Raw genomic sequence first — 26,471 nt, 5'->3', positions numbered from 1 at the left:
GAAAAGCCTTGTTGGTTCAACAAATATTGACGCTGTAGATGCTAACAGTGAAGTAGTCACAAGATACCATACGGAACTTATCATCTTCGGTGAGCCGACCAGACTGATTAGTTAAACTGGTCTACAGTTAAGCATTAAGCGGTGTACTTCAACTCCTTAATTCTAACCACATGTCACTTAATGATCGACTTATAAAAGATTACATTTATGATGAGCTATAATCTTAGTGAAACATAACATTGAAAACATGCTTAAGAAAGAAGCATTGCGAATCATCATTCAGTAAGATACTTCTATTATGGCAAGGGAAGTTTAAATATACACAACTATATGTTAAGCGTATTATAATACAGTACATCATATGCAGCCAGCTATAATTATAAGGTAGGCATATTATAATGCAGCAAATCGTATGTAGCCAGCTACAATTATAAGGTAGGTGTATTATAATACAGCAAATCGTATGTAGCCTGCTACAATTATAAGGTAAGCGTATTATAAAACAGGACATCATATGTAGCCTGCTACAATTATAAGGTAAGCGTATTGTAATACAGCAAATCGTATGTAGCCAGCTACAATTATAATGTAGGCGTATTATAATGCAGTACATCATATGTAGCCTGCTACAATTATAAGGTAAGTGTATTATAAAACAGGACATCATATGTAGCCTGCTACAATTATAAGGTAAGCGTATTATAATACAGCAAATCGTATGTAGCCAGCTACAATTATAAGGTAAGCGTATTATAATACAGCAAATCGTATGTAGCCAGCTACAATTATAAGGTAAGCGTATTATAATACAGCAAATCGTATGTAGCCAGCTACAATTATAATGTAGGCGTATTATAATGCAGTACATCATATGTAGCCAGCTACGACAAAATGGAACCATAGAATACATCAGTATTTTTATAATTTCAACATGTACCTCGATAGTTTACATTTGCTACTAGGTTATGGCATGCCTAAATGCCCATTACCACGTCAAGAAGTCCCACTTTGGCTTGCTAATCCATCTAAACATCTGTAATCACTTAGCTGATTGTCACAATAAGGTCACAGCCTTTCGTAAATTTTAAGCAGACAGTCTATTGTCAACTCTATGGGCAAAATAATCTATCGTCAACTCTATGGAATCATAGCCTGTTGTCACCTTTATGGTAGACAACCATATGTCACCTCTATGGGCGACATAGCCTATTGTCAGCTCTATAGAAAAACAACCCTTAGTCACCTCTATGAGTTTATTGTTGTAAACTCGATGGGTGACAATCTACTATCACCTCTAGGAAAGACATAACCTTTTGCCAACTCTATAGAAAAAACTTAGCATGTTGAAAACTTGATGGGAGGCATAGCTCTGCGCTAGTGTTAGCCAAACTCAATAAGAGATAAAGCTAGACAACACACTATCGTGTGCACATAGATCTATTGAATATTGTGAGCGACGCCAAAGGGAACTGGGGCAGTACGTAGGAAAAGACAACTTCTGAAGATATGTTTAAAAATATTGACACTACCAACAAGTACAACGCAGAATTTGCTGAGATCCTTGAGTCAGCAAAGAGTGAGCGATAATTGAAATCTTTGCGACATCCGATTCGCAGGGGGTTAGCAAACGAGTGACACACGAGTTTCAGAGGAATCTCAAGTGTTGCGTAGCCAGTAAATCCAAAGATTACATTCTATTGATGTTCGCTTCAATTGCTAAGTCTTCCCACACAACCAAACGCTCATAAATATACAGCTTGCTCTCAGATTACATCTGTCACCAGAGATTTAGTATTATAAATAGATTTGTAATGACTAGGGAGGGAAGGTTCAGGTCATAGGGAAGCATATTCCAGCTGCTAGTTAATATTAGTTATTATTACAACTAAAGATGAACTTTCACAATATTTTTTACATTTTGCTAAAAAGTATCAGTATTTTTCTATCATCCGTGTTTGTTTTTTATGTTTGAAGTGATTACCAGGATGTTTCAAGATTAAAATCGATAAAACTTAATCGCAATTATAACTCTCAAATCAATCGAAAATCCGATTATGACGTCTATAATTGCAAAGCGATTGACAAAATAGAGACGCGTAATGCCTCAACCTGAACGAAATAGGCGATGTTAACTATTGCAACGATAACAGCTAGTTATGTCATTTTACACATACGTTTTTTCCGCGCATTTTGATCGTGATCAAGTTTTAGCAATTTCAATCTAGAAACATCCTGGCAACTGTATCACTTCAAGAACCGCCAAAGATAGAAAAATACTCATACTTTCCGATAGAACCAACCAAAGATTGTGCAGATTCATCCCTAAGCGCATTTTCAGTTCAATACACTCACAAGTTGAATATTCACTGAAGCAGAACACTTCATAAAAAATTATAAAACTGCTATCTTTCTTAACGCATTGAAGCCTACTCATGTATATACGCACAGAGAGGTCCACTGATCCTAGACTGTATCACCCTAACAACTTTTCCTCAGCTGTTAAAGTGATTATAATAGCACAATGCCTTCTGAACTGAATATCATATTGAAACATCAGCATGTTAAACTCTAAGAAAAGAACACAAATCAAATAAAGTAGTTTTTCACATCCTTTCAAAAATTGATGTTTCGAGATAACTAAAGAAACATAATGATTGTAGTACACCGAGTCTGATAGAGTGTGTATATTTATTATAGATTGGAAAACAAACAGTCTAAGTGTAAAGCTCTTGTTGCTGAGGAGCATTTTAGCTAAATGTTTTATCAGGATCCTCATTACCAAGAATTTCAATCAGTGGGTTAGAAACTAATGTTCTGTCAGCAGCCATTTTTCATTTCTCGATCAATTGAAAGTGCCCTCGGTATTTCTGCAATATCTTAAGAACTAATCGTCCAATCAACTCGAAACTTGAGAATTATACAAACTAAACATTACACACAATGCGACCAAAATTTCGTAATCCTATGTAAACCTAAAATGCAAAAACAAAGTGAAACTACGTGCATAAGTTTACTCAGGCGTAGGATCGGAAGGAAAAATCAATTTACGAATTATTTTAGACTCAGTTTGAATGTCTTAACCCGAATAATCAACAAACCTATTGGAACAATCGCCAAAGGGTGACAGTTTACAAATATGTCTTGATAGAGCTTAACTTGTAACTGAAGGCATAACTAGCTAGTCACAACAACACATGATTCACTAGACTAAAATAACAAAACTTAGATCTAATAAGTTTCAAATGTTTCATAGAGATTAATGTTGAGCATTTCCCTTTTTGCTAAACACATCGAATCTTAAAAGATTTACAGGTAGAAAATAATATTATTAATATATTACCAATCCAAAAAATAATAAAACTTGAGCAAGTATAATAATATTTCTAAAGGACCAGAACTAAAAACTGAACAGAGCCCACATCCTTTGTCCCGATAAGCACTACAATTTCGACATCTTTAAGGCTGGTTCATACTGTTAGAGTTGTCCTCTCTTGGCGATTATCCGTCAACACGTCCTTATCCGTCGGCGATTATCCGTCAATATGTGCACTGCAAACTGATGGCATCAAGGCAACACGGATACTTCGGAAAAGATTGCGGCTATCAAAACTTTCCAATAGTTTGCCGTGCATCCACGACAGTCGGTACAATGTGCACCACTCCAGTGATGGTGATTGGCTGTCACGGATTACTTCATCTATATTTTCTTTATGATAGTTGCTGCGGGACTAGTATTTCTTTGTTTCCGCGACTACATTATATAATTAGAACGCTATAGCTTCAGTTCGCCAATGTAAACGCCATTTGCTAATGTAAACGCAGTTGGGTTCGTGATAATGTGAACTAGAGCTGGACACGGGTAATAAAACTCATTGAATTCGCCGGTTTATCTTCTCTCGAGTCTCGGGTAATAGAAACTTTGAGTATTTCATCTTGCAGGTTTTGACTTGCGAGTTAGAGTGGACAACAACTCAGTCTATTGGGCTCTGCGTAGTGAGCACTGTTTAATAAACCACCTGTTAACGCTGCCTGTTAACGCTGCCTGTTAACGCTGCCTTTTAACGCTGCCTGTTAACGCTGCCTGTTAACGCTGCCTGTTAACGCTGCCTGTTAACGCTGCCTGTTAACGCTGCCTGTTAACGCTGCAAGCACAAATACCGGTCGATAAAAACTAGTACAAAACAATAAATAAATTGAATAGAATTATAATTGCATTGTAAATTTTAAGATATGTCTGATGCTTGAAAATTTCAGACTTGAAACTCGTATCAACAAACCCGATACTCGAAAACTTGTTGGCAAAAAATGACTCATGCCCAGAACTAGTGTGAACATTGTTATCACAGACGATCATCAAAGTATTGTGGGATTAACACTGACATCAGAGATATAGTGTGAACCAGCCTTTACTAATTTGCGAAAAAGCTAAGATACAAAACGTACAATTATGCAGGCAGCAACAACTCCCTGCACGCTCTTGTGACCATGAAAGAGAATTCAGCCAACTTACCCAACATTTTGATTTGTGATTGCTCAAGTTCATCAATAATATCAGGTATCGCGCTGTCATTATCTATGGCGGAGCCCCAACCAAGCACCCGAGACAAATCATTTCCCGTTCCTAGGGGCAGCACTCCAATCTGGCACTGTGAAAACATAAACTATTTTAATATAAAGAAGTGTTAGAGCAAAAATAAAAAATGGCGACTTTACACGAACATTCAGCTTTTAGAAGTATTTAGTTTTTCATTTTAGTGTTTTAAACTAACATTAGATTTTACGATAATAAACTTAAAAAGCAGGCATTCTTCAAATATAACCTAAAAACCGCTTAGAGCAGTTAGAAATACCTGAAGATGACCTTTTGTATCCGCTGACTGATTTTTCGCAGGAAGTGTTTTGGAAACGTAAGACAGATAATAAATGCGTTGCCTAATTTTTAAAAATAAATTATTTTTTATTTAAATAGGACATCCAGTGAATATGTTTAAGGTACTCTATGCCAAACTCTCAATCGAGAGAGGTACACGGTTGGCGTCTGACCTTCTCACATATACTCAATCGCATACCACCCACATGTAGGCAATCAAAAAGCCCTTTTCATCATATTTTCCAGGCCCCAATATTCAGATTGAGTCGTCTTTTGTACCTGTAGCTCAGTGTGACTAAATTCAGGGTTGTGTAGGGCTGTAGGCCTATGTAGTTGCAAGGCTAAAATACTGCTCATTCTTAATTTTAGTTTGGAACGTTAAAAATGAACATTAAGTCGAAAAACTATCTTTTTTGCTTCTTTAAAGGCACATAACAACTAAATAGTAATTAATAATAAAGTCGAGTAGAACTGATGGAGAATAAGGAGATGAGATGCATCAGCAAAAACCGGTAACGAGTTATTTTGATAAATGTTTTGATGTTTTGGAGTAAGATCAGTTTATGTAATGTACATGGGTGCCACTAAACCTGCCTTACCCATACCTCATTCTATGGTAGGTATTGGTCAGAGATTTCGTCGCGAATAACTCTCTAGGGTACGTAAAAAGACAACAAAAGTACCCAAGTTTGCTTCAGTTTGGTAATCCTTGTACAAAACCTTTTGAAGATCGAAAACTTGAAAATCCAGCATATAAAACACCGGTATCGCAATCATCAAGCCAACACAAAGACCCGAAGTGCTGCTTTTATGACCCGGACTGACCTTGTGGTGCAGGTCAAGTTTGTCCATCTCTGACATGACCCAGCTAATGCTGCCATCCCCTCCACATATTAAAATTCTAAACTGGTCAAGGTTTCGGAATAACTTGAGGCTACAAACACAATAGAACATTTATTTTTTCAGTATGGAAAAATGTCTTATTTTTTGAAAGATAAGTCTGCTGCTAGTGACTTGATTTAAAAATCCAGTAATCCTGGCGGTTTTACAAGACGGTTACATCTCAATAACTTAGTCATATGATGCTGCCTCGAACAAAGCAACCAAGCCGAATAAACAGATTTTGATCTGCATATACACATGTGCAATATTAGTCGTAATAAGGGAAAATCTGGGTGAAAATATTATCGCATTACGGCGCAACATCAGTAAAGCTTGCTCTCACAGTTCTTATTACTAAGTTTAGCAATGCAGATACTAGCTTGTTTAAATTAACCTTTGGCAATGTGCCAGGCTAATGGCAAGTGGTAGGCGACTACATTACCTGCCACTAGTTTATAAGCTGTTAAATATAAACACTCCGCTAATATGTACATGTGTATATGCGGCCACTAAGTGACCAAGCCTGCGAGAGGCTGCTTTTGAGAACAGCATCGCTCGGTTTTTTTAATTGAATCAGTTTCAAAAAGTTTTAAAAGGGTCGACTAAAAGTTAGACTGAAAACGCGGCAAAAACGCCAAGCCAGCAAAGGTAATAAGCAAATTGAAATGAAGAAAAAATTAGAACTAAGTTTAGTAAAAGCAGGCACTTATCGCATAAATTGGGGCTTTCTATCAATGATGTGAATCAGCAAGCCAAAGGCTCTACAAAGTCGTCTGGTCCAATATTCGATCTGGTAAGAAACTCACCAACTGGTGAAAAATTCAACCCTCGATAATAGTGCCTCAACCCAAGATGGTGTACAAGCCTAACAAACACAGGTTTCAAAGTTTTTTTTATATTACATGATGCACTCCGTAAGTAGGCCAAATTGTATGTTTCTAGTCAAGAAAAATGACAAAGATATAGATACCTATTTAGTATCTCGAAGTATACCCGTGGCGTCCCAAACCATTGAAAGTAATCCAGCATAAATCGATGAATGCGCGTACTAGACATCTAGACACTTACATGTAACAAAGGTTTAATGAATATATGGTGTTTAACGGTCTTTGGCAAGAAAAAATTTCTGCTCAAACTTTTAACACAGACAATTTGTTTGAGGAGGCGAATTGACAGCCTTAAACAGGTGAAAGAAATTGTCCAAACCTACCCAGGGGTCGGCCCGCCATTCATGAGATCAAAGACTTGTGCAGGATTAAGAAGTTGCTTGAACCTTCTGAGAAACTTCACCCCATGATTGTCTCCAGACTTTGAGTTGACGAAAACAAGCAACGGAGAAGTAGTACCACCACGACAGTTATTGGCAGCACATAGCCCTGAGGAATCGAGAGACTGTATGCAGACAGGAGAGAGTACGGAGTACTTGGACACTGCTTTGGTGCATCGTTTTGCTAGAAGTTCCTTACAGGCTGTGTGCACCTGTCAACATATCAATACTTCATATGATATCCACATTTGCCAACATATGAACATTTTGTGTAATATGTGCGCTTGCCGACGTGTGCCCATTTTGTGAGATGCGAGCCTTTGACAACATCTGAACATTTCGTGATATGTGTGCTTGCCAACATATGAAAATTTTGTATGATGTGAGCCCACGGCAACATATGAAAATTTTGGAGGTTATGTGCTCATGTTAACATATGATCATTTTACATGATCTACGCATTTGTCAATATATTCATAGTTTGTATGATGTATGCACCAGTTAACATATGAACACTTTGTACACACCTGCTAACATATGAGGGTTTCGTGCAATGTAGACAAATACAAACATAAGAACACCAGTTAAGATTATCCTAGTACCCAGTTCACTATCTGCTAGGTGCCTTGCTTCAGTTGCATGTAATACTGGTCATCACACTAGATCAGAGCTTCATGATTAGGGGTGATCGCACCACAAAGGGGTGGAGCTATTGTTCGTGGGAAGGGGGATTCAGGAATCAATTTGCATCTCTTCTATACATCAAAAATAAATATCACTCGCAATCGACCGTGAAAATCATCTGTGCATTTCAGTTACTTACAGCTCTACAAGCAACCACGTTTCTGTCAGATAATGTGTATGGTTCCATGATGTGCAATGTTCAGCCAACCCGCAAGATGGAAACACCAAAAAAACTGCAAGTTAAGCTACAATTTGTTTTATAGAATGTTTCATGTTTGCGAAAGAGGTTAACAAACTTGCGAATTATGTGCAAAAAAATGTCGCACAAGCTATTCCATTTTAAACATTTTTCACACTGCTGTCATTCTTCTTTCGATTTCAGCAGTTCTGAATGCTCCGCTTTGACCTGTGGCCTAGAAATCCTTTTTTATTAACACAGTGCCAACTTTCATACGCATCATGTGAATGCCCATTGAACCACTGATGGCACGGTAGCTCAACGTGTGCACAACTCCAAATCAGTCTCATGGAAATGTAGTGATTAGCAGAGAAGATGCTAGTCACAAATCAAGAAGCAATTAAAAATCATAAATTGAGTTGTTTTTATTCTCGTTGCTGCTGTGTGAAAACGTTAAACTCTTTTTAGAATGACCTTCTAATAACATATTGTTTTCATATATTCCAAATATGTCTGTTTTTCATCAAGTTTGGAGCTTTTTTGCTTCATACCAAACACGGGGGGGGGGGGGAATGCAAGATTGCCCTCAACAGTCGTAAAGAGTTCGGCAAGGAAAAGAATATTACGCACAGCACAACTCATGTTGTGCGTGATATTCCAAATTACTAACTAGCTCCCCTCTAGCACAAACAGACAGGCCTTACCACAAGCTATCAAGCCTGATCTTCCAGTCTTAGCTAGAGAGAAAAGGCTGAAGGTGCAAATCTTGTCCAATCTAAATGATAGTCAGGCAGTAAAACAGCTGTCACCTACCACTGAGTCTGATAGAGTCAGGCAGTAAAACAGCTGTCACCTACCACTGAGTCTGATAGAGCCAGGCAGTAAAACAGCTGCCACCTACCACTGAGTCTAATAGAGTCAGGTAGTAAAACAGCTGTCACCTACCACTGAGTCTAATTGAGCCAGGCAGTAAAACAGCTGCCACCTACCACTGAGTCTAATAAAGTCAGGTAGTAAAACAGCTGTCACCTACCACTGAGTCTGATTGAGCCAGTCAGTAAAACAGCTGCCACCTACCACTGAGTCTGATAGAGTCAGGCAGTAAAACAGCTGCCACCTAGCACTGAGCCTGAACGACTGCTGATTTTTACAGTCCTTTATTCATTGTTATAAGACTAAACCACAAGCAATTTAGAAACATTTTACAGACTAACGCATTTCTGCATTTAATTACAATTCTATAAACATCATCGCACTTTTAAAGAAAAATTATTTATTGTTAACCAGTACAAGTGTGATAATTAAGATTGCTCTATGTAAAGCATAGAATTACGTTTCCATAGAACAATGAACAGTCGGAAACAGTTTTAATGCTTTCGATAGAGCAATGCTGGAAGGAAAACACCCCTACTATGAATACTCCTATTATGGCAGTATGATTCTCCATAATGGAGCGTCAAAAATAGCGCCAGCTATTCAGGTGACTATTCAACCAATGGGGTTATTACATGGAACGCTCGGGCCACTCCCTGAATAGAAAGTCTCAAATGGTGCAGGCTACTATTAAATTTTTAGCGAGATGAGTGAATGAGGGATTAATCTCTGCTAGATGTAGACACTAGGCAAAGTGGGATGACTTTATAAGGCCTTCAGTTTTATAACTTATACTGCTGCGGAAATCGGATTTTTTGATTGAAATCGTAAACGAAAAAGGAAATATTTCACAACCTAAAGACCGCTGATCCGCTTCTTTTAGGATGGCCCGCGAGTAGTACATTCCGTCTAGCGTATGTCAAATAGTCAGCGCTGCACTAAAAGCATTCCAAAAGCCCTTTGTTCTCCTATATAGAACATTATGAATCAAGATAAAACTGCTGAGAACAGTGAAATTCAACAAAATGTTAAAAATAGAAAGACTCCATATGTGTAAGAAATGAGGGCCAGTCATCACGCTGTCTGATAAACCAACATGACAGCAGCAACGCTGCAGCTCAGCTAGACCAAAAATATGATAAACTTACAATATTAGTAAGAATTCACTACAAATTTAACGGATTGTGGCTGAACAGCTTTGGAATTACAGAGGGAGCGTTATATGCATAAGCTAAATAATGGCTCATGCTTGTCTCTGCAACTGGGAGGTTTCACAAGTTTCCCATTAGCACTGGATACTAATGGTATTCAATGTGAACCATACTTCAATGATAAACTCGCTATGCGAGTGTGAGACAAATCTATAAAATGCAGTAGATTGGCAGAATTGAGATTACAATGGGTTATGTTGGTAAGACGTAAGACTTCCTATCAGGGTTTCTAAGTGGCTTAGGGACTTACTACGGTTTCATCTACAATGATGTTTTCAAAAGGTGCATTTATTTGGCTTTTTCCATTACAAGCGGATTTATGTCCTTTTCCACAATAGAAAAGTACAAAAAAGATATCTAGCACAATTCTAGACAGGAATGAAAGTTTAGATTGTCAGGAAGTATTTAATTTGTTGCTATACAATTGTCACTACATGATTTACTTGTTAAGTAAATCATGTAGTGACAATTATTTCATGACAACTATTCAGCAGTGACTAAGATCAGTGAAAAGTAAGAAGTGAAGACGCTAGACTTGAGTCAGGGCCACATGGTACATGAGTAACACTTCGATTTCCGACAACTTTGTTTGGAAGAGGCAGATGCAACAGACGAATTAAAAAGCTTGGAACCAAATTCTCAATTCGGTTCGGCCAGATGCTTGCATATGCTTGAATAACTACTATTATATACTTTATTGTTACTACTTTATTCCTTATAAACAATCACTTCAATCATGATTCAGCTTGCAAAGCATAGAAATCTGCAACCCATCAGACAGGAAATAGCTGAACGAGGGCGTCTTGTTTGGCTTTGAGCTATATGGCTACTCTTTACAAACTTTGACTGGTTTGGCTGAGATACATTGTATATGCACTTCAAATTGTTCTGAGACTGAACTTTGATTGATATTCACATGTATCAGTTTACTATGAAAATATTTAATTAAACAAATTTTCAATATAAAACAAAAGATATTACCGGTAAGTGATAACTACTAAACTTCAATTTAAAAATAGCCTTAAAAATTCAACCAATCTCATAGAATGACAGCAACAAATAGCTTGAATGGGTTAGCAACTGTATAGAAGGCTCTCACTGGCTTGTTAACTTTTGAACCAATTCGGTTTTGGTGCAAGTCAGATAAATATATTTACTTGGTTACCTACCACCTTCTTTAATTATTTGAATATCCCCTTGCAATTATTTTCTGAAGAAATGGTGACTTCCGCAACGTGTATTACAATGCATTAATGCATGAATGTGATTAATTGATTTGACTTGAATGCAATTTTAAAGGTTACAGTTAAATTTTTGCTGATGATGCATCTCAGTGGACAAGATAACACTAACAGATTGTCACTATATTTTAATCAGTATGCAAAGATTATAAATATGATACAGGCAATTTGGTAGAAATTCTTACAAGAGCACTGACGTTTGACTTTCCTATCCCCACCCCCTGTAGCTAGCATAAATGTTTCCCTGGTATAAAAAAAGCATTTGAGTGTTATAAAGGTTACCATAAAACCTGTACTTAAACATCTATGTGAACACCACCTCTATTTAAGCGCCACTATGAGAAAGGGGCTGAAAAATAGAGACCCTCATTACTTGGCATTCTTGATCTTTACGAACCCATAATAGCAAGTGATCAGTAGAAAAGTGCCCACAAAACCATACTAATAATGATTCGATTATATCAATAATAATTAATTCGTTCGTTGTTTCAGTTCGTATCAAAGTCCGTTTTCCAACTTCAAGTCTTTACGGGTTTTACGTTCACTTTGAAAGCAACACCATAGAAATAAATATACTGTATCAGGCTGATAGTAGTTCCTTGTTTAATGCGGTCTTGATACTCCGATGTACAGTGCACCCTCGAGATACAATCACCCTGATATAGGATTTTTTCACTTTACGAAGTTGAACATTGTGAGATCTTCATCTCACTATACGAATTTTATTTCACGATACGAATTTGAGAAAAGTTTTGTCGAGTTAAAATCTGGCTGTCGGTTTCCTCATAATGCACGTCGAAATAACAAAGACGCCAAAATACGGTTCGCCGAAAACATTTTCAGAACATTTAGAAGAGACACGATGACCGACTTCTCTCAGGTCCGCAATCCGCGCGGGAAATTTTGTGTAAAATACATGAGCGACCGTAAATATTCGTTTTAAGCGTTATACTCTATTTTACTATAAACTTTTAATCAGCATACATATATAACTACAAGTATCTATATTTAATTCGTTAGTTATGGAATTTGAGACTGATACAAACGTTACAAAACGAAGAAAAAATTATTTCCATGCCAACATAGTTGGAGGTCATAAATAAATAAGAAGAATGCGCCCATATTGTTAATATTGTCAAGGAATATGGTCACAACCAATCAACAATTACAATTATTATTAAAGCAAGAACTCCATTAAAACAAGCACAAAGAGAAGCTTACGACTGAAGATTTAAAGGAGTTAGAAGGCCATGCACGTGATCAGCATTCAAGAGGAGCAACCCTTTAGTATGGGCGAGGAAGTAGAAGATACAAAAAAACCTACATCGGCCGAAATATTTCAAGTGTTTAATGTACTGACGTGGACTGGCACATAAAGACAATGCACGTATAATGTATATCATTATTTACCTTCTTTGTTTGGTATGTTTTATTCATTTCATTTTATGTTTTATTTATTTCATTTTGATTTTGTTTTATTTTCTTGCTTAACAATGTCTTTATAGGCGGACCTGTTCTCTACTACGTAAATACAATTCATCGTATGTAACTCATATATAACTAGCTACTCAAGATAGTTGACACATTCACATTACTTTCTGGAACTTGCAAAAGCCCTGTCCTTTAGGGTATAAATACATACAAACTTTGTATGTATGGTTACATTGATTCTTGTGCACATTTCATACAAGACAAACTACTGTATCACCTTCTCTGGATCCTTTCACAAGCGTTACCTAGCTAGCAGTTTTTTCTTTTGAACCAGTAGAAAAATTGGACAGGAATAGACAACTTCTTTTAGCCTGCTAAAAAATTCCATTTCATTACGTATTAAATTTATTTTCAAGTATACAGCAACATAATTACCAATGATACATTTTTGCTTCCTCTCTGCTTTACTCGCTACATGTATCGGCTTAAGTCACATTACTCCAATGATATGTACGTCCTGTATAGTAAATAAAATTTCATTTTTCTTTTCGGTAGCCATTGCATGGTCAAGTGTGCGAGAGGCCGCTTTCGATCGCTGCATCGCTCGGCCTTTCTTATTGAATTAAGTTGAAAAAGGTTTCAACTAAACAAGCTAAATTTTATAGTGATAGGAACTGATGAACTATAAAATTTCGTGATAAAAAGTTGAAATTCAGTAAAATAGTTCAAAATACATACTAAAACTCAGTTTCAAGTGTGAATTTAGCAAGCTAAACTTACTTGAAGTGAATTCAATGTTTATGTTATGCGAAGGTAACAACTCCTTACCGTACTGCATTTGGTACAGACATTATAATGTTGCATTTTATTGCAGATCATAACCATTAACATACACTAAATACAAAACAGTTACTGTAGGTAACTATAATTACTAAAATTAACTTACTATTTTGTTGCTAATTTTCAATATGTACACATTTTATAAAAAATTGACGGTTTTTACCAGGGGATGTTTGCATTGTGTAATTACATTGGTCTTTATACCCCGACATACGAATTTTTCACCATACGATGCCAACCCTGAAACGAATTAACATCGTATCTCGAGGGTGCACTGTATGTAAAAAAAGTTTTGCACATTTATGATTTTAATCTGTGCTACTATGTATTTTGAGGCTAAAATTGTGAGGCTATTTTAATTACTTGTGGTTTCTTTTTATTTGCGAAACAGGTGTATATTTTAAATTGCATCGCATAAAGGTTTTGGTCTACTAAAAATTGTTTGAACGCTAATACTGGCTAGAAGCTGTGCAAAAGAAGAGAAGAAGACAAGGTGGAAGGTATTGAACAGCCAGAAGAATATGAACTGATTTCAAACAAAGGCAACATTCAGAACGCAACTAGCCGAGCAAAAGATGCTGACATTTTTGTTTTAAAATGTTAAATTTTGTTTCTGAATGTATTATAAATATGGTTTGTTTATGTCATTTGTTTTTAAATATATGTATCTTTGTAGCATTTGATAGATTATTTTTCTATAACTTATAAGCTTGCAGGTTTATAGCATATAATTTGATAGCATCATTGCAGTTATATAAACTCGGCTTACAGTGGATCAACGTTCATAACTCTTCCATTGCACATTAAAAGCTAGTTTTGGCAGCAAACTGTGGCACACATATCAATGAGTGCAATGAGCTTTACAGCCACCTCGTTAAATATAGTTATAAAATGAAAATATGCCTTCAAACTTGAACTTGAAAAGAAAAAAAAATTGAAAGCTCTAACAAATTGCAATGCAGGCTATAAGACCATCATAAGTTAATTGCAAGCAATAGATATCACTTGGCATAGACATGTATCAGCTTGCCCGTGTATATTTGTCGAGAGATCTACGAAAAGTTGGAGGTAAGTTAGCAAACTTCTTGCACCCAAAAGGGTTAAAGTAACTCTGACCAAAGGAGAGTGGAAAATAAAGGCGACATTCATTTCACCCGTAAAATTGTTAAATTTATTTATCTTCTCAAAATTCTAAAGAGCTATTCGAAAAATACAAAGCCAGCCTCTATTCAAACGCCACCTCTATTTGAATGCCATTATAGGAGAAGGGTTGAAAAATAGAGCTCCATGGCGTTCAAATAAATGTTTTACGGTAGATCGGGCTCCTAAGATGTTACCATTGGTGGATCATCTACTTCATCAATCTCATGTTTGGTATACAGCTATGTCATAAGCTACAATATGTATATGACCTTTACATATTGTTAATCTTTAAAGATGTGGTTGCGTCAAAAAAGTCGATTTAATAAAAGTAAGACCAATAAAAGGCTAAAACATCAGCTACAATTTGATGTCATGTTAGTCTTTGTAGACTGACTCTGTCCAGAGATATATGCGTTTGAATGAGGCTATCTTTTAAAAAGCTCAGATTCCAGCAGGTGCTTCATTCGTGACGCAACGAGTGATGCATCTGAAAAGAGTCCATGAGTGATAAATATAAGATCTCTTCATTAGCCAATCACCAGCACGAAATTTTTATATGAGTCATATTAAATATTATCGCTCATAAAACAGGTTGTCTGTGATTTCGAAGATTCTAGTTATTAGGGATTTTACTTTATTACTAGTTAGTTAAGGCATCGACTAGTAGTAGACTCTAGTAGCTACGTGCATCTACATCGATATTTAATTTACTGCTTTAATTAACATTGTTAATTTACTGAATTACCTTACATTTTATTGACGAACAACAGAATTGTAACCATGCTTAGTTCAGCGAAGGTGACTCAAAGTTTTCTGAGCGTCAGGTGATTAAAGATTGGGCAGACAGGTTATGGTTAGAACTGACAGGCGTCAACAGCATTATGAAAAAATAGGATAATGGAGGTAAATTTAGCTTCAAATTTGAGTATCCTTTACATTCTAAACTAACGGTAATAATTTTAGTACTCATGAATACATCTACTAATAAGGAAAATTATAACTTGTTGCTATCACGAATCGTCGTTTCACAACTTTTTATCGTTTCACCTAGATATAAGATTTGCTTAAAATCTTCTTTGGCATTTTTAGCTAGTAAATTAGATTTATGAGTAGAATTTATGTTCATTTCTCACTTGTAGAAAGTGAGGAACATCGATTGATCAATGCTCATCTTCAGCTCTCAGAAACAAAGCTTCGGATTGTTGGCTTTGCGTATTTACGCTTTTGTTAAACATTTATTCATTTTGAAAATTACACTTGCAATCTATCTAACTCCCAAATTGAAAGCTTTCAGTAGACATGTGTTAGCACGACCTATATATGAATGACATTTGTTTTATTGTTACAGGATGTTTATGTGGTTCACTTGAGGAGCAGTCGTGTGTCGGTCTGGAAACTGCCATAAATGGGAAAGAGAGAAACAAATGTGTGCTGCACAAACCATAATATGTTTTGTTTGAGTTTGCTGCAGTAGACTAATTTGTCCTATTACATGTATATGAGCTGAAACTATGTGAGCGCCACGACTTGGATGGATGGTTTTAATAAAAACTTTATGCTGCAACGAAAAATTTTTGGCTTGTAAAAATTATACAATAAAATAATATTGTTGAAGACAATGCAAAACATGATTTGCACAACATATTAAATACATCAAAGCCCTGCTGCCATCTGTGCTGAAATCTTCTTTGATAGATGGATTTATGAATTGTAATCAGAGCTATATTGGCAGCTACTTCTGCATATTTCGACTCAATTCCAACAAACTGAAAATTAAGTTCACAAAATTTTATCCTTCAGCCTACTAAGTGAAAACAGGTGAGTCCACAGACCGCCAACCAGGTGCAAGAATGGCTCTAGTAATCCTATGCCAGAATAGGTGGGTTAATTGATTTCAACAAAATTGACGTTGTTTTGCGTTCACTATTTGGGTCAACTCATAAAACCATTTGTTTTGTAGGCCTACTTGAACTAACTAATTGAATGTGACCAGTAAATCTTTTCTACAAACTGATACTGATAATGACTAGATAACGTTGACTATACATGACTTTTGGGATGCAGTTGGTTTCGCCATATATTCGAACATATTCATTTCAAAGATGGCGGCGTGCTTATTTTGTTTAGTAGCTAGTGTGCGGTGTGTATGTAGCAACTGAGAACTTAGCTGATACGAAAGCCGCGATGAAATACATGTAAGTTAACTCGACCTAAGTACTGTAGACCGGCAGAATCGTAGTCGGTACTTAGAGGTTTACACAGCACTTTGAGGAAGATAATATGACAAGTTTTTAGTTTTCCTTATTTGAGGCGGTTGAGACATTCATAATAATGTATCTGTAGCTAGATTTAAAATTTTATTCTAGCCAATATGAGCAAATACAAAATAAAATATATGCCAACAGGGCCGCGTAAGACTGGACTTTTATCGTAATAGCTGATTTGAATACGAGAGTTAGAGACAGGTTGTATCACTCGTTACCTCATTTAGGGCAAGTCTGGGTATGTTTTTTGACCTGAACGTTTTTACCGCGATCAATTTTTTTGGATTTTAATCCTCAAATATCTTGACAACGAAATCGCCTAACGCAACAAACAACATATCAACTGATAGACAAAAAAATACTTTCTTTTAAAATCAACTCAAATTTGACGCAAGCACATTTTTAAGCCTTCTTCACTCCTGCCTGTGACCCACTTTAATCGATAGTAAACCTTGCAGATTTAGTATGTAAAAATGCATCATACATCCTCATCACGTCGTAGTTTTGAGAAATTATCTAATTACAACTCTGCTTAAATCTTATTACTACAGCCAAAGTTAGCCTCTGGTATATACAAACAAACTGGATGGGTCCCCTCAGCAACCATCATGAACAGAGTCTTATATGTACATTCAGGCTAATTATAGCAACAATTACAGCTAGAAGCCTCCAGCTACTCAATTATAAAGTCGGTGTCAAAGACCGCTACAGGTGAGCAGTGAATGATTACAAGACGCGGCAGGTGATTACAAGATACAGAAGCTAATTTTAATGCACAGATTAATTAGTCTACTTCCAGCAGGCTGAGTGAGAGAACAGGCTAAGAGAAAGTTTTTAAACAATGAACATATACAAAATTTTAGAAGATTTCATCAGAAATTATTGATACTTTTCTATCATTTGCGATTGTTTTTGTTGTTTGAGGTGATCTGACTGCCAGGACTGTTTCGAGATTAAAATCGACAAAACTTGATTGCGGTTAAAATGATCGGTGGAAATATACATTCTGAAATGACACCAGTAGTTACTATCGTTACTCGAATGCCAGGATGTTTGAAGATTGTTAACCTGCATATATACACACCTTGAGCTTGCACCAAAGACACCTCCAGTCAACGAGTTTGCTCAAACTACCACACTTCTTGTCACAGACAGCGCAGTGACTGTTATGAGATAGGTTTCCCTCAATCCACTGATGTTCTATATCTGTAAGAACAATGTTTAACTAGAGCGCTTCAACAATGCGAGTTGTTACAGCCGACCAGCGCGTGCCCCACTATTTGCGAAGCGTTGCGGTCCATCCCTATGACAAATACTAGCTTACTAAAGATTTGATTTTATTGAAGTTGATCATCAGTCATAGAGTTATAGCGATAACATACAACCGTATGATCAGAATACGGTATACCACAGCTAGCGCATATGCTAACATATGCGCTAGCTAACACAGCTAGCTAGCTAACACAGCTAACTAACATACTGATAATAGTGAGTAAAATTATTATACGTATACGACTTTGTGTCAAATATTCACCAAGTGCCAATAAGAATACACTGGCTTACCTATAGAAAACTGTAGATATAACTAAGTGTCATAATCTGTTATGTTATAAACTATAGTCATAGCCTTGCTATGACTATAGTTTATAACATAAAACATGTTGAGGATCAGACAGAAGTCATTAAACTGAAATTTTGATCACAATTTGGTAAATACGCATTTGGAAATCTTTTGGTTAACTGGTTATCCCGTTTAATATACATGACTATATTATAAATTTTATATAATATAAAACTATATATATATATACTTATTTAACCCTATAAGTATATATATACATGTAGTAGGCTATATATACTTGGATATATATATATAGTATATAAACTAGTGTATATATATTTATATACAGTATATATACTAGCATATATATTTATAAAGACTATATATAAATATATGTATAGTATATATATGTATATATACCGTAAAACCTCTATCTGAATGCTACCTTTATTCAAACGTTACCTCTACTAGAACGCCACCTTAGAAGAATTGAAATAAACAGCGCCAACCCTTATTGAATGTCACCTCTATTTATTGCCACTTTGACATTCTCTGATCTTCATGAACCCATAATAGCAAGTGGTTAATAAATCAGTGTCCACAAAATATTGCTAATAATCACTCGGTTACATCAATAACATCAAAATTCTTTCATTTTTACTGTAGTGGTTGCCATGGTTTTAGTGACGGTGTAGAATATATATATTCTTATAGTAAATAATACATACAGATGTATATATTATTTACTATAGATTATACACATTTATATATATAATCTATGGACTATAACTTGGAGTCGATATACTCCTTAAGCCATATTCAACTATTTATAGTCTAGCATTTATAACCTATATTCTATAAATTATAGTTTAATTTAAAATCAACTAGTTCTAAGCTTTAGTCTACAGTTTATAATCTATGGTCTGTACTTTATAATTTACAACTTATAATATATAAGATATTTTCTTTGAAAGTAATCAAAGAAACAGCTTATGAACATTACATAATCTTACCGACTACATTACCTTTACACTATATTGCCAACAATTGTTTATAAGCTATTGTTATTACCATGCAGTCGGGCATTACAAAGTCGGTAATCGTTACGTGTGACACAACATTGTTATGCGTATTTTACTTGATGTAATGAATATTTTCACCACTATTGATCTCTATGCTCAGTTGAACGTAGAAAAGCTGGACTACTCCAGACCAGGAGGCATGGAGTTCAAATCCTCTGCAAAGCGGGTTTTTCATTCTTAAAACTTTGTCACTATAACAGGACAGACGGACATTGAGATATATATGTATACATACAGAAATAAAAGCCATAAGTACTTGCAACTCATGCGTTTAAAGCTGTAGGCAACCAGCCAATGTTTTCCATTGTTCATGAACGAACGTTTTATCAACAGTATAAAAAATCGAACTCGCTAAAATGCAAAATTACGCTATTTTTTGTGACTACCACCGCTGAAGTAGTACTTTTAGCGGTCACACAAACGGTGTGTCAAGGTCGGAACAATAGATGACTTGGTATCGTGTGTCTACAATTTGACAGTCATATTTATTGCTTTGTGTTGTTAAGACTACGACTCCATGAGCAATATTTTCGCGACAGGTTGGATTTTCAAGTTGCACCGATCTAATGTTAGTCCTTCTTTGCCCACGTGATGCCAGTCTGTTGCTCCATCTTTATGGATCTTTTAATGTATCGATCTTTAGTTTGATCCAATTTGCGTCGCAACTTGGGGAGACGCAATAAGCATCGTCATTGCTTAAGGAGTGCAAGCAATCTAGGTTTGACTTCTATTAAATTTATAAAATTTTAAATAGACCATAGTGAAAATAGCCAACAAACATAAGTTTACCAAACAAACAAGTAAAGTAAATTTCATATCATCATTACCTAAGGTGCCATCAGCATCTTCGATGACATGCCGCCCGACACTGGCTAAAGTACTCCACTTGCAGTTGTGGGAAGCTCGAATGGCACAACCTTTGTGAGACTTCGTCTTGCAGACTGAAATGACAAAACTCACATCAAAAACACCTTCAATAGTTTTACGTCTAAATAACCTCATTTTGTGTAGACTTCCTTATGAGTAAGGATACAGCATGAGCAATGTTTGCAAATAACATCTAATATGCCTACATAGGTAATGGAGACAGCACACCTAGATGGTGCCTAGCACAGGTAGATGACACCTGTGATGGGTAGCTAACTGATGTCATAAATAAATGACAACTTATAACAGATATACAGTGCCGTCAGAAATTATGAGACCACCTCACATTTTAAGAGACAAAGTGGTAGCAATGATTTACTGACTTAGTTTTACAAAAAACTATCATAAACCATATACCATTAGATGCGGAATTTTCTACTGATTAATATGAAGCAAATTTCCATCACATAACAATCCATACTTATTTTTTATCTCAATCAAAAGGCATATGCAACTGATATGAATAAAAAACAAAAAGATATTTTGTTTTTTTATTCATTTTATTATTTTATTCATTTTTTATTTTTTTATGCCAAACTATTTGACTTTGTGAGATTACAGAATGCACAACACATAGTGATGATGACATCACGTTTTACCACTAACAAGCTATGTGGTCGGACACTGAAGAGATAACTTGATGACACTAATTCTATCACCAATGCTGTAAAAGAACAATGAAAGACTTCTGATTTACTTTACTAGAACAAGGAGAAATTTCTGCATCTAATGATGTACAATATGTGACAAATGAATGAATTAATATGGTGCCAGCAGAGGTGCAAAGTTGAACAAAGGCGAAAATTATTGGGTGGTCTCATAATTTCTGACAGCACTGTATGACACCTGACACAACTACATGTAGATGACATCTAGTGCATGTAGATGACATTTATCATGGGTATATAGCAAATATCATAGGTATATGACACCTAGCACAACTAGATGACACCTATCACAGGTAGATGACACTTATGATGAGTATATGGCTAATATCACAGGTATAAGACACCTAGCCCACCTAGATGACACCTATGAGAGGTAGATGACACTTATCACGGGTATAAAGCTAATATAATAGATATATGGTAACCTACCGCAAGTATATGGCACCTAGCGCAATTAGATGACATCTAGCGCATGACACTTATTGTGGGCATATACATACATAATATGATGAGTATATGAAAACCTATTACAGGTGTTTGCCACCTAGCACAGCTAAATGACACCGAGCACATGCAAGTGACACTTACCATTGATATATGGTAATCTAGTTTAGGCATATGGTAACTCATGACTTTTTACTTGAACACGATGTGCTGACATAAAAGATTTTGAGCAAACTCAGAAGAAAATTATTTATATGTAAATAGAACTTTATAGTACACTGGTATTGCTGAAGGCGTGTATTAGTGAAATAGGTTTTATTGTGCCGGTAACCGGCAATCTCACACAGATTCTAAGCATGTATACAGTATTTATCAAAATGCGAGAGTGAGAACAGACCAGACACCTCTCCTGCTATGTCATAGAGGAGCAATAAAAATGGAAGTAGCCCAAATTTGGATACTTATGAACACAGAATACCGGTTGAAGTGTATCACTTTGAAGTTTGAACTGATCAATGCAACTTTGTTCAGAAAAAAATTTCTTGGCTTCAACTAGTTGAAGATTCTTTGTTTGTTATTTAAATCATGACCTTACAAGTTGACTCACAGGTGTCAAGGTTGGCAGTTGACAAAAAACAAGCTTTTAAAAGGTTTCAATATATGTATTTCAGATCGGTAAAGTTTTGCTATTGTTATGAATTTGTTTTTGTTGAATTTATATAGTCAATGTACATGTACAATTTATATAGTCAATGTACATGTACAATTTATATAGTCAATATACATGTACAATTTATATAGTCAATATACATACACAATTTATATAGTCAATATACATGTACAATTTATATAGTCAATATACATGTACAATTTCACCTTTGCTAGCATCTCTAGTTAAGTGTAATAATTTGTTGTTCATACGTATAATAGAATAGGTTTGAAGGCTTTTCAAATTATTCAGTGATGTTCGTATTGAAAATACCTGCCACTCTAGCGGACATTTCTAGCGAACATTTCTAGCAGACAAACTGTACTGAAAAACTAAAACTATTGGTAAGATTGATGCCCCTAGCAGGTGCCCAGCAGGTTTCAGACCCAATCTATGTAAAATGTCAAGGAAAAATGTCATCTGCTGATACAAAAAATGTTAGACATCTCAGGGGCTAAAGAGATAAATGTTAACATGCTGAGAGAAGAGAGCAGGAACAATGGGAATGTTACAGTAAAAAAGCCTGATTGCCCCTAGCGATTCTTTGCAAAGTCATCTAAGAGTATGCAGTGCAAACAGGGCAATTGCTTGTTTCATTTGTTAAGTTCATGTTGTTATTACCCCTCTGAACATGACAATTGAGCAATACATTTACTCTTATTATAGCTAAAACACCAGAGCGTTCGCTAGAAAAGCTGCTGGGCAGGTTTTAGCTAATGTTATAGTACTAATAATACTTCACATATACCTAGTCTTGTAGCTAATGTTATAGTACTAATAATACCTCACATATACCTAGTCTCATAGCTCATGTTATAGTACTAATAATACCTCACATATACCTAGTTTCATAGCTAATGTTATAGTACTCACAATACCTCACATATACCTCGTCTTATAGCTAATGTTATAGTACTCATAATACCTCACATATACCTAGTCTCATAGCTAATGTTATAGTACTCATAATACCTCACATATACCTAGTTTCATAGCTAATGTTATAGTACTAATAATATCTCACATATACCTCGTCTTATAGCTAATGTTATAGTACTCATAATACCTCACATATACCGAGTCTCATAGCTCATGTTATAGTACTCATAATACCTCACATATACCTAGTCTCATAGCTACATTATATGATGTATTTATATGGAACAGTACCCTCGCTAACTACAAAACATCCAAACCGACATCTATCAGATCTCACATAAAAATTCCTTTGGTAGCCAAAAATGGGCATTCAAATGAATTATTATTTATCATTTGCACATTAAGCAGGTGAACTATATCGATTAACTGTTCATAAATAAGAAAGATGATGTAAAAAACTGAAGGCTTGAAGGCTATAAAAATTTATGAGGTATTTCGGGAGAAGTTTACTTTTACAAGTACACGCGAGGAGTGTTTTATTTTGAGTCCAAATGTGCTTCTGGAATGAACGACTGACAACAGAAAGGGAGAGGAAGGAGGGTAAGAGAGGGAAAGCAGTGAAAGATAAGAGATAGCGAAAGAGAGAGCCCCCACTACATACATAAAGTCCATTAGTAGAATCTGACACCTTTAGTTAAAACGTCAATCTGCTTGGTATTGTAACTAAATGATTCAAACCATGGTGACAAATAGACAAGAATTATTAAGTATTCTGTCATTCTGAAGAATTTGTTTTATAAATACAAATCTTATACTCGATGGTGTGAGACCAACAAACGACATTCAACATATTCATCTGAAAGCCTGCTCTGCTCACTCTAGTTATGCCACATGTACACATACACACATGCGCAGACACTCAGACAGACAACTGAACTTACACTGAACGTAATGGCGCACTAAACACTACCGTGTCTTGTTCCAAATTTTGGTTTGATTGATTTAAGAGAAAAGCTATTAAGAATTTTGGATAAGATGATAAATGAAAAAGAGACAACTAGAACAGCTGCCTTTTTATCATATCTACACGTAACAGAGCTGTGACATTCCTGCAAACCTGTAACATTCCATTTATTACCCCCTACATTTGGTAGTGATAGAAATATCCAAAATAACTTACTCTAACTTAGATTATAATTTGTTAAAATTCACTTCATTCATATATTGATTTGAAATATGTATATTCATATATATTTCACTCATTAAATATGTATATTCATATATATTTCACTTATTAAATATGTATATTCATATATATTTCACTCATTAAATATGTATATTCATATATATTTCACTCATTAAATATGTATATTCATATATATTTCACTCATTAAATATGTATATTCATATATATTTCACTCATTAAATATGTATATTCATATATATTTCACTCATTAAATATGTATATTCATATATATTTCACTTATTAAATATGTATATTCATATATATTTCACTCATTAAATATGTATATTCATATATATTTCACTCATTAAATATGTATATTCATATATATTTCACTCATTAAATATGTATATTCATATATATTTCACTCATTAAATATGTATATTCATATATATTTCACTCATTAAATATGTATATTCATATATATTTCACTTATTAAATATGTATATTCATATATATTTCACTCATTAAATATGTATATTCATATATATTTCACTCATTAAATATGTATATTCATATATATTTCACTCATTAAATATGTATATTCATATATATTTCACTTATTAAATATGTATATTCATATATATTTCACTCATTAAATATGTATATTCATATATATTTCACTCATTAAATATGTATATTCATATATATTTCACTCATTAAATATGTATATTCATATATATTTCACTCATTAAATATCTATATTCATATATATTTCACTCATTAAATATGTATATTCATATATATTTCACTCATTAAATATGTATATTCATATATATTTCACTTATTAAATATGTATATTCATATATATTTCACTTATTAAATATGTATATTCATATATATTTCACTCATTAAATATGTATATTCATATATATTTCACTCATTAAATATGTATATTCATATATATTTCACTTATTAAATATGTATATTCATATATATTTCACTTATTAAATATGTATATTCATATATATTTCACTCATTAAATATGTATATTCATATATATTTCACTTATTAAATATGTATATTCATATATATTTCACTTATTAAATATGTATATTCATATATATTTCACTTATTAAATATGTATATTCATATATATTTCACTCATTAAATATGTATATTCATATATATTTCACTCATTAAATATGTATATTCATATATATTTCACTCATTAAATATGTATATTCATATATATTTCACTCATTAAATATGTATATTCATATATATTTCACTCATTAAATATGTATATTCATATATATTTCACTTATTAAATATGTATATTCATATATATTTCACTCATTAAATATGTATATTCATATATATTTCACTTATTAAATATGTATATTCATATATATTTCACTTATTAAATATGTATATTCATATATATTTCACTCATTAAATATGTATATTCATATATATTTCACTTATTAAATATGTATATTCATATATATTTCACTTATTAAATATGTATATTCATATATATTTCACTTATTAAATATGTATATTCATATATATTTCACTTATTAAATATGTATATTCATATATATTTCACTTATTAAATATGTATATTCATATATATTTCACTTATTAAATATGTATATTCATATATATTTCACTTATTAAATATGTATATTCATATATATTTCACTTATTAAATATGTATATTCATATATATTTCACTTATTAAATATGTATATTCATATATATTTCACTTATTAAATATGTATATTCATATATATTTCACTCATTAAATATGTATATTCATATATATTTCACTCATTAAATATGTATATTCATATATATTTCACTTATTAAATATGTATATTCATATATATTTCACTCATTAAATATGTATATTCATATATATTTCACTTATTAAATATGTATATTCATATATATTTCACTCATTAAATATGTATATTCATATATATTTCACTTATTAAATATGTATATTCATATATATTTCACTCATTAAATATGTATATTCATATATATTTCACTTATTAAATATGTATATTCATATATATTTCACTTATTAAATATGTATATTCATATATATTTCACTTATTAAATA

At 34.0% G+C, this 26,471-nt stretch overlaps 1 protein-coding gene across 2 annotated transcripts in view; it reads right to left on the bottom strand.

Annotated features, from left to right (window-relative positions):
- LOC137406653 (diacylglycerol kinase delta-like) overlaps window positions 1-26,471 on the bottom strand; it is a 79,462-nt gene that overhangs the window by 28,187 nt on the left and 24,804 nt on the right. For both annotated transcript variants that reach the window (XM_068093257.1, XM_068093258.1), the window contains exons 7-11: window positions 20,355-20,468; window positions 17,969-18,090; window positions 6,963-7,231; window positions 5,696-5,804; window positions 4,511-4,646 (exon numbers count right to left, since the gene is read on the bottom strand). In XM_068093257.1, the coding sequence (XP_067949358.1) occupies window positions 4,511-4,646; window positions 5,696-5,804; window positions 6,963-7,231; window positions 17,969-18,090; window positions 20,355-20,468 (750 nt within the window). The remainder of the gene's footprint in view (window positions 1-4,510; window positions 4,647-5,695; window positions 5,805-6,962; window positions 7,232-17,968; window positions 18,091-20,354; window positions 20,469-26,471) is intronic.

This window comes from Watersipora subatra, chromosome 10 (genome assembly GCF_963576615.1).
Source record: "Watersipora subatra chromosome 10, tzWatSuba1.1, whole genome shotgun sequence".
NCBI lineage: Eukaryota > Metazoa > Bryozoa > Gymnolaemata > Cheilostomatida > Watersiporidae > Watersipora > Watersipora subatra.
Note: the sequence above shows the minus strand (reverse complement) of the source record. Positions and strands in the feature narration are given on the sequence as shown.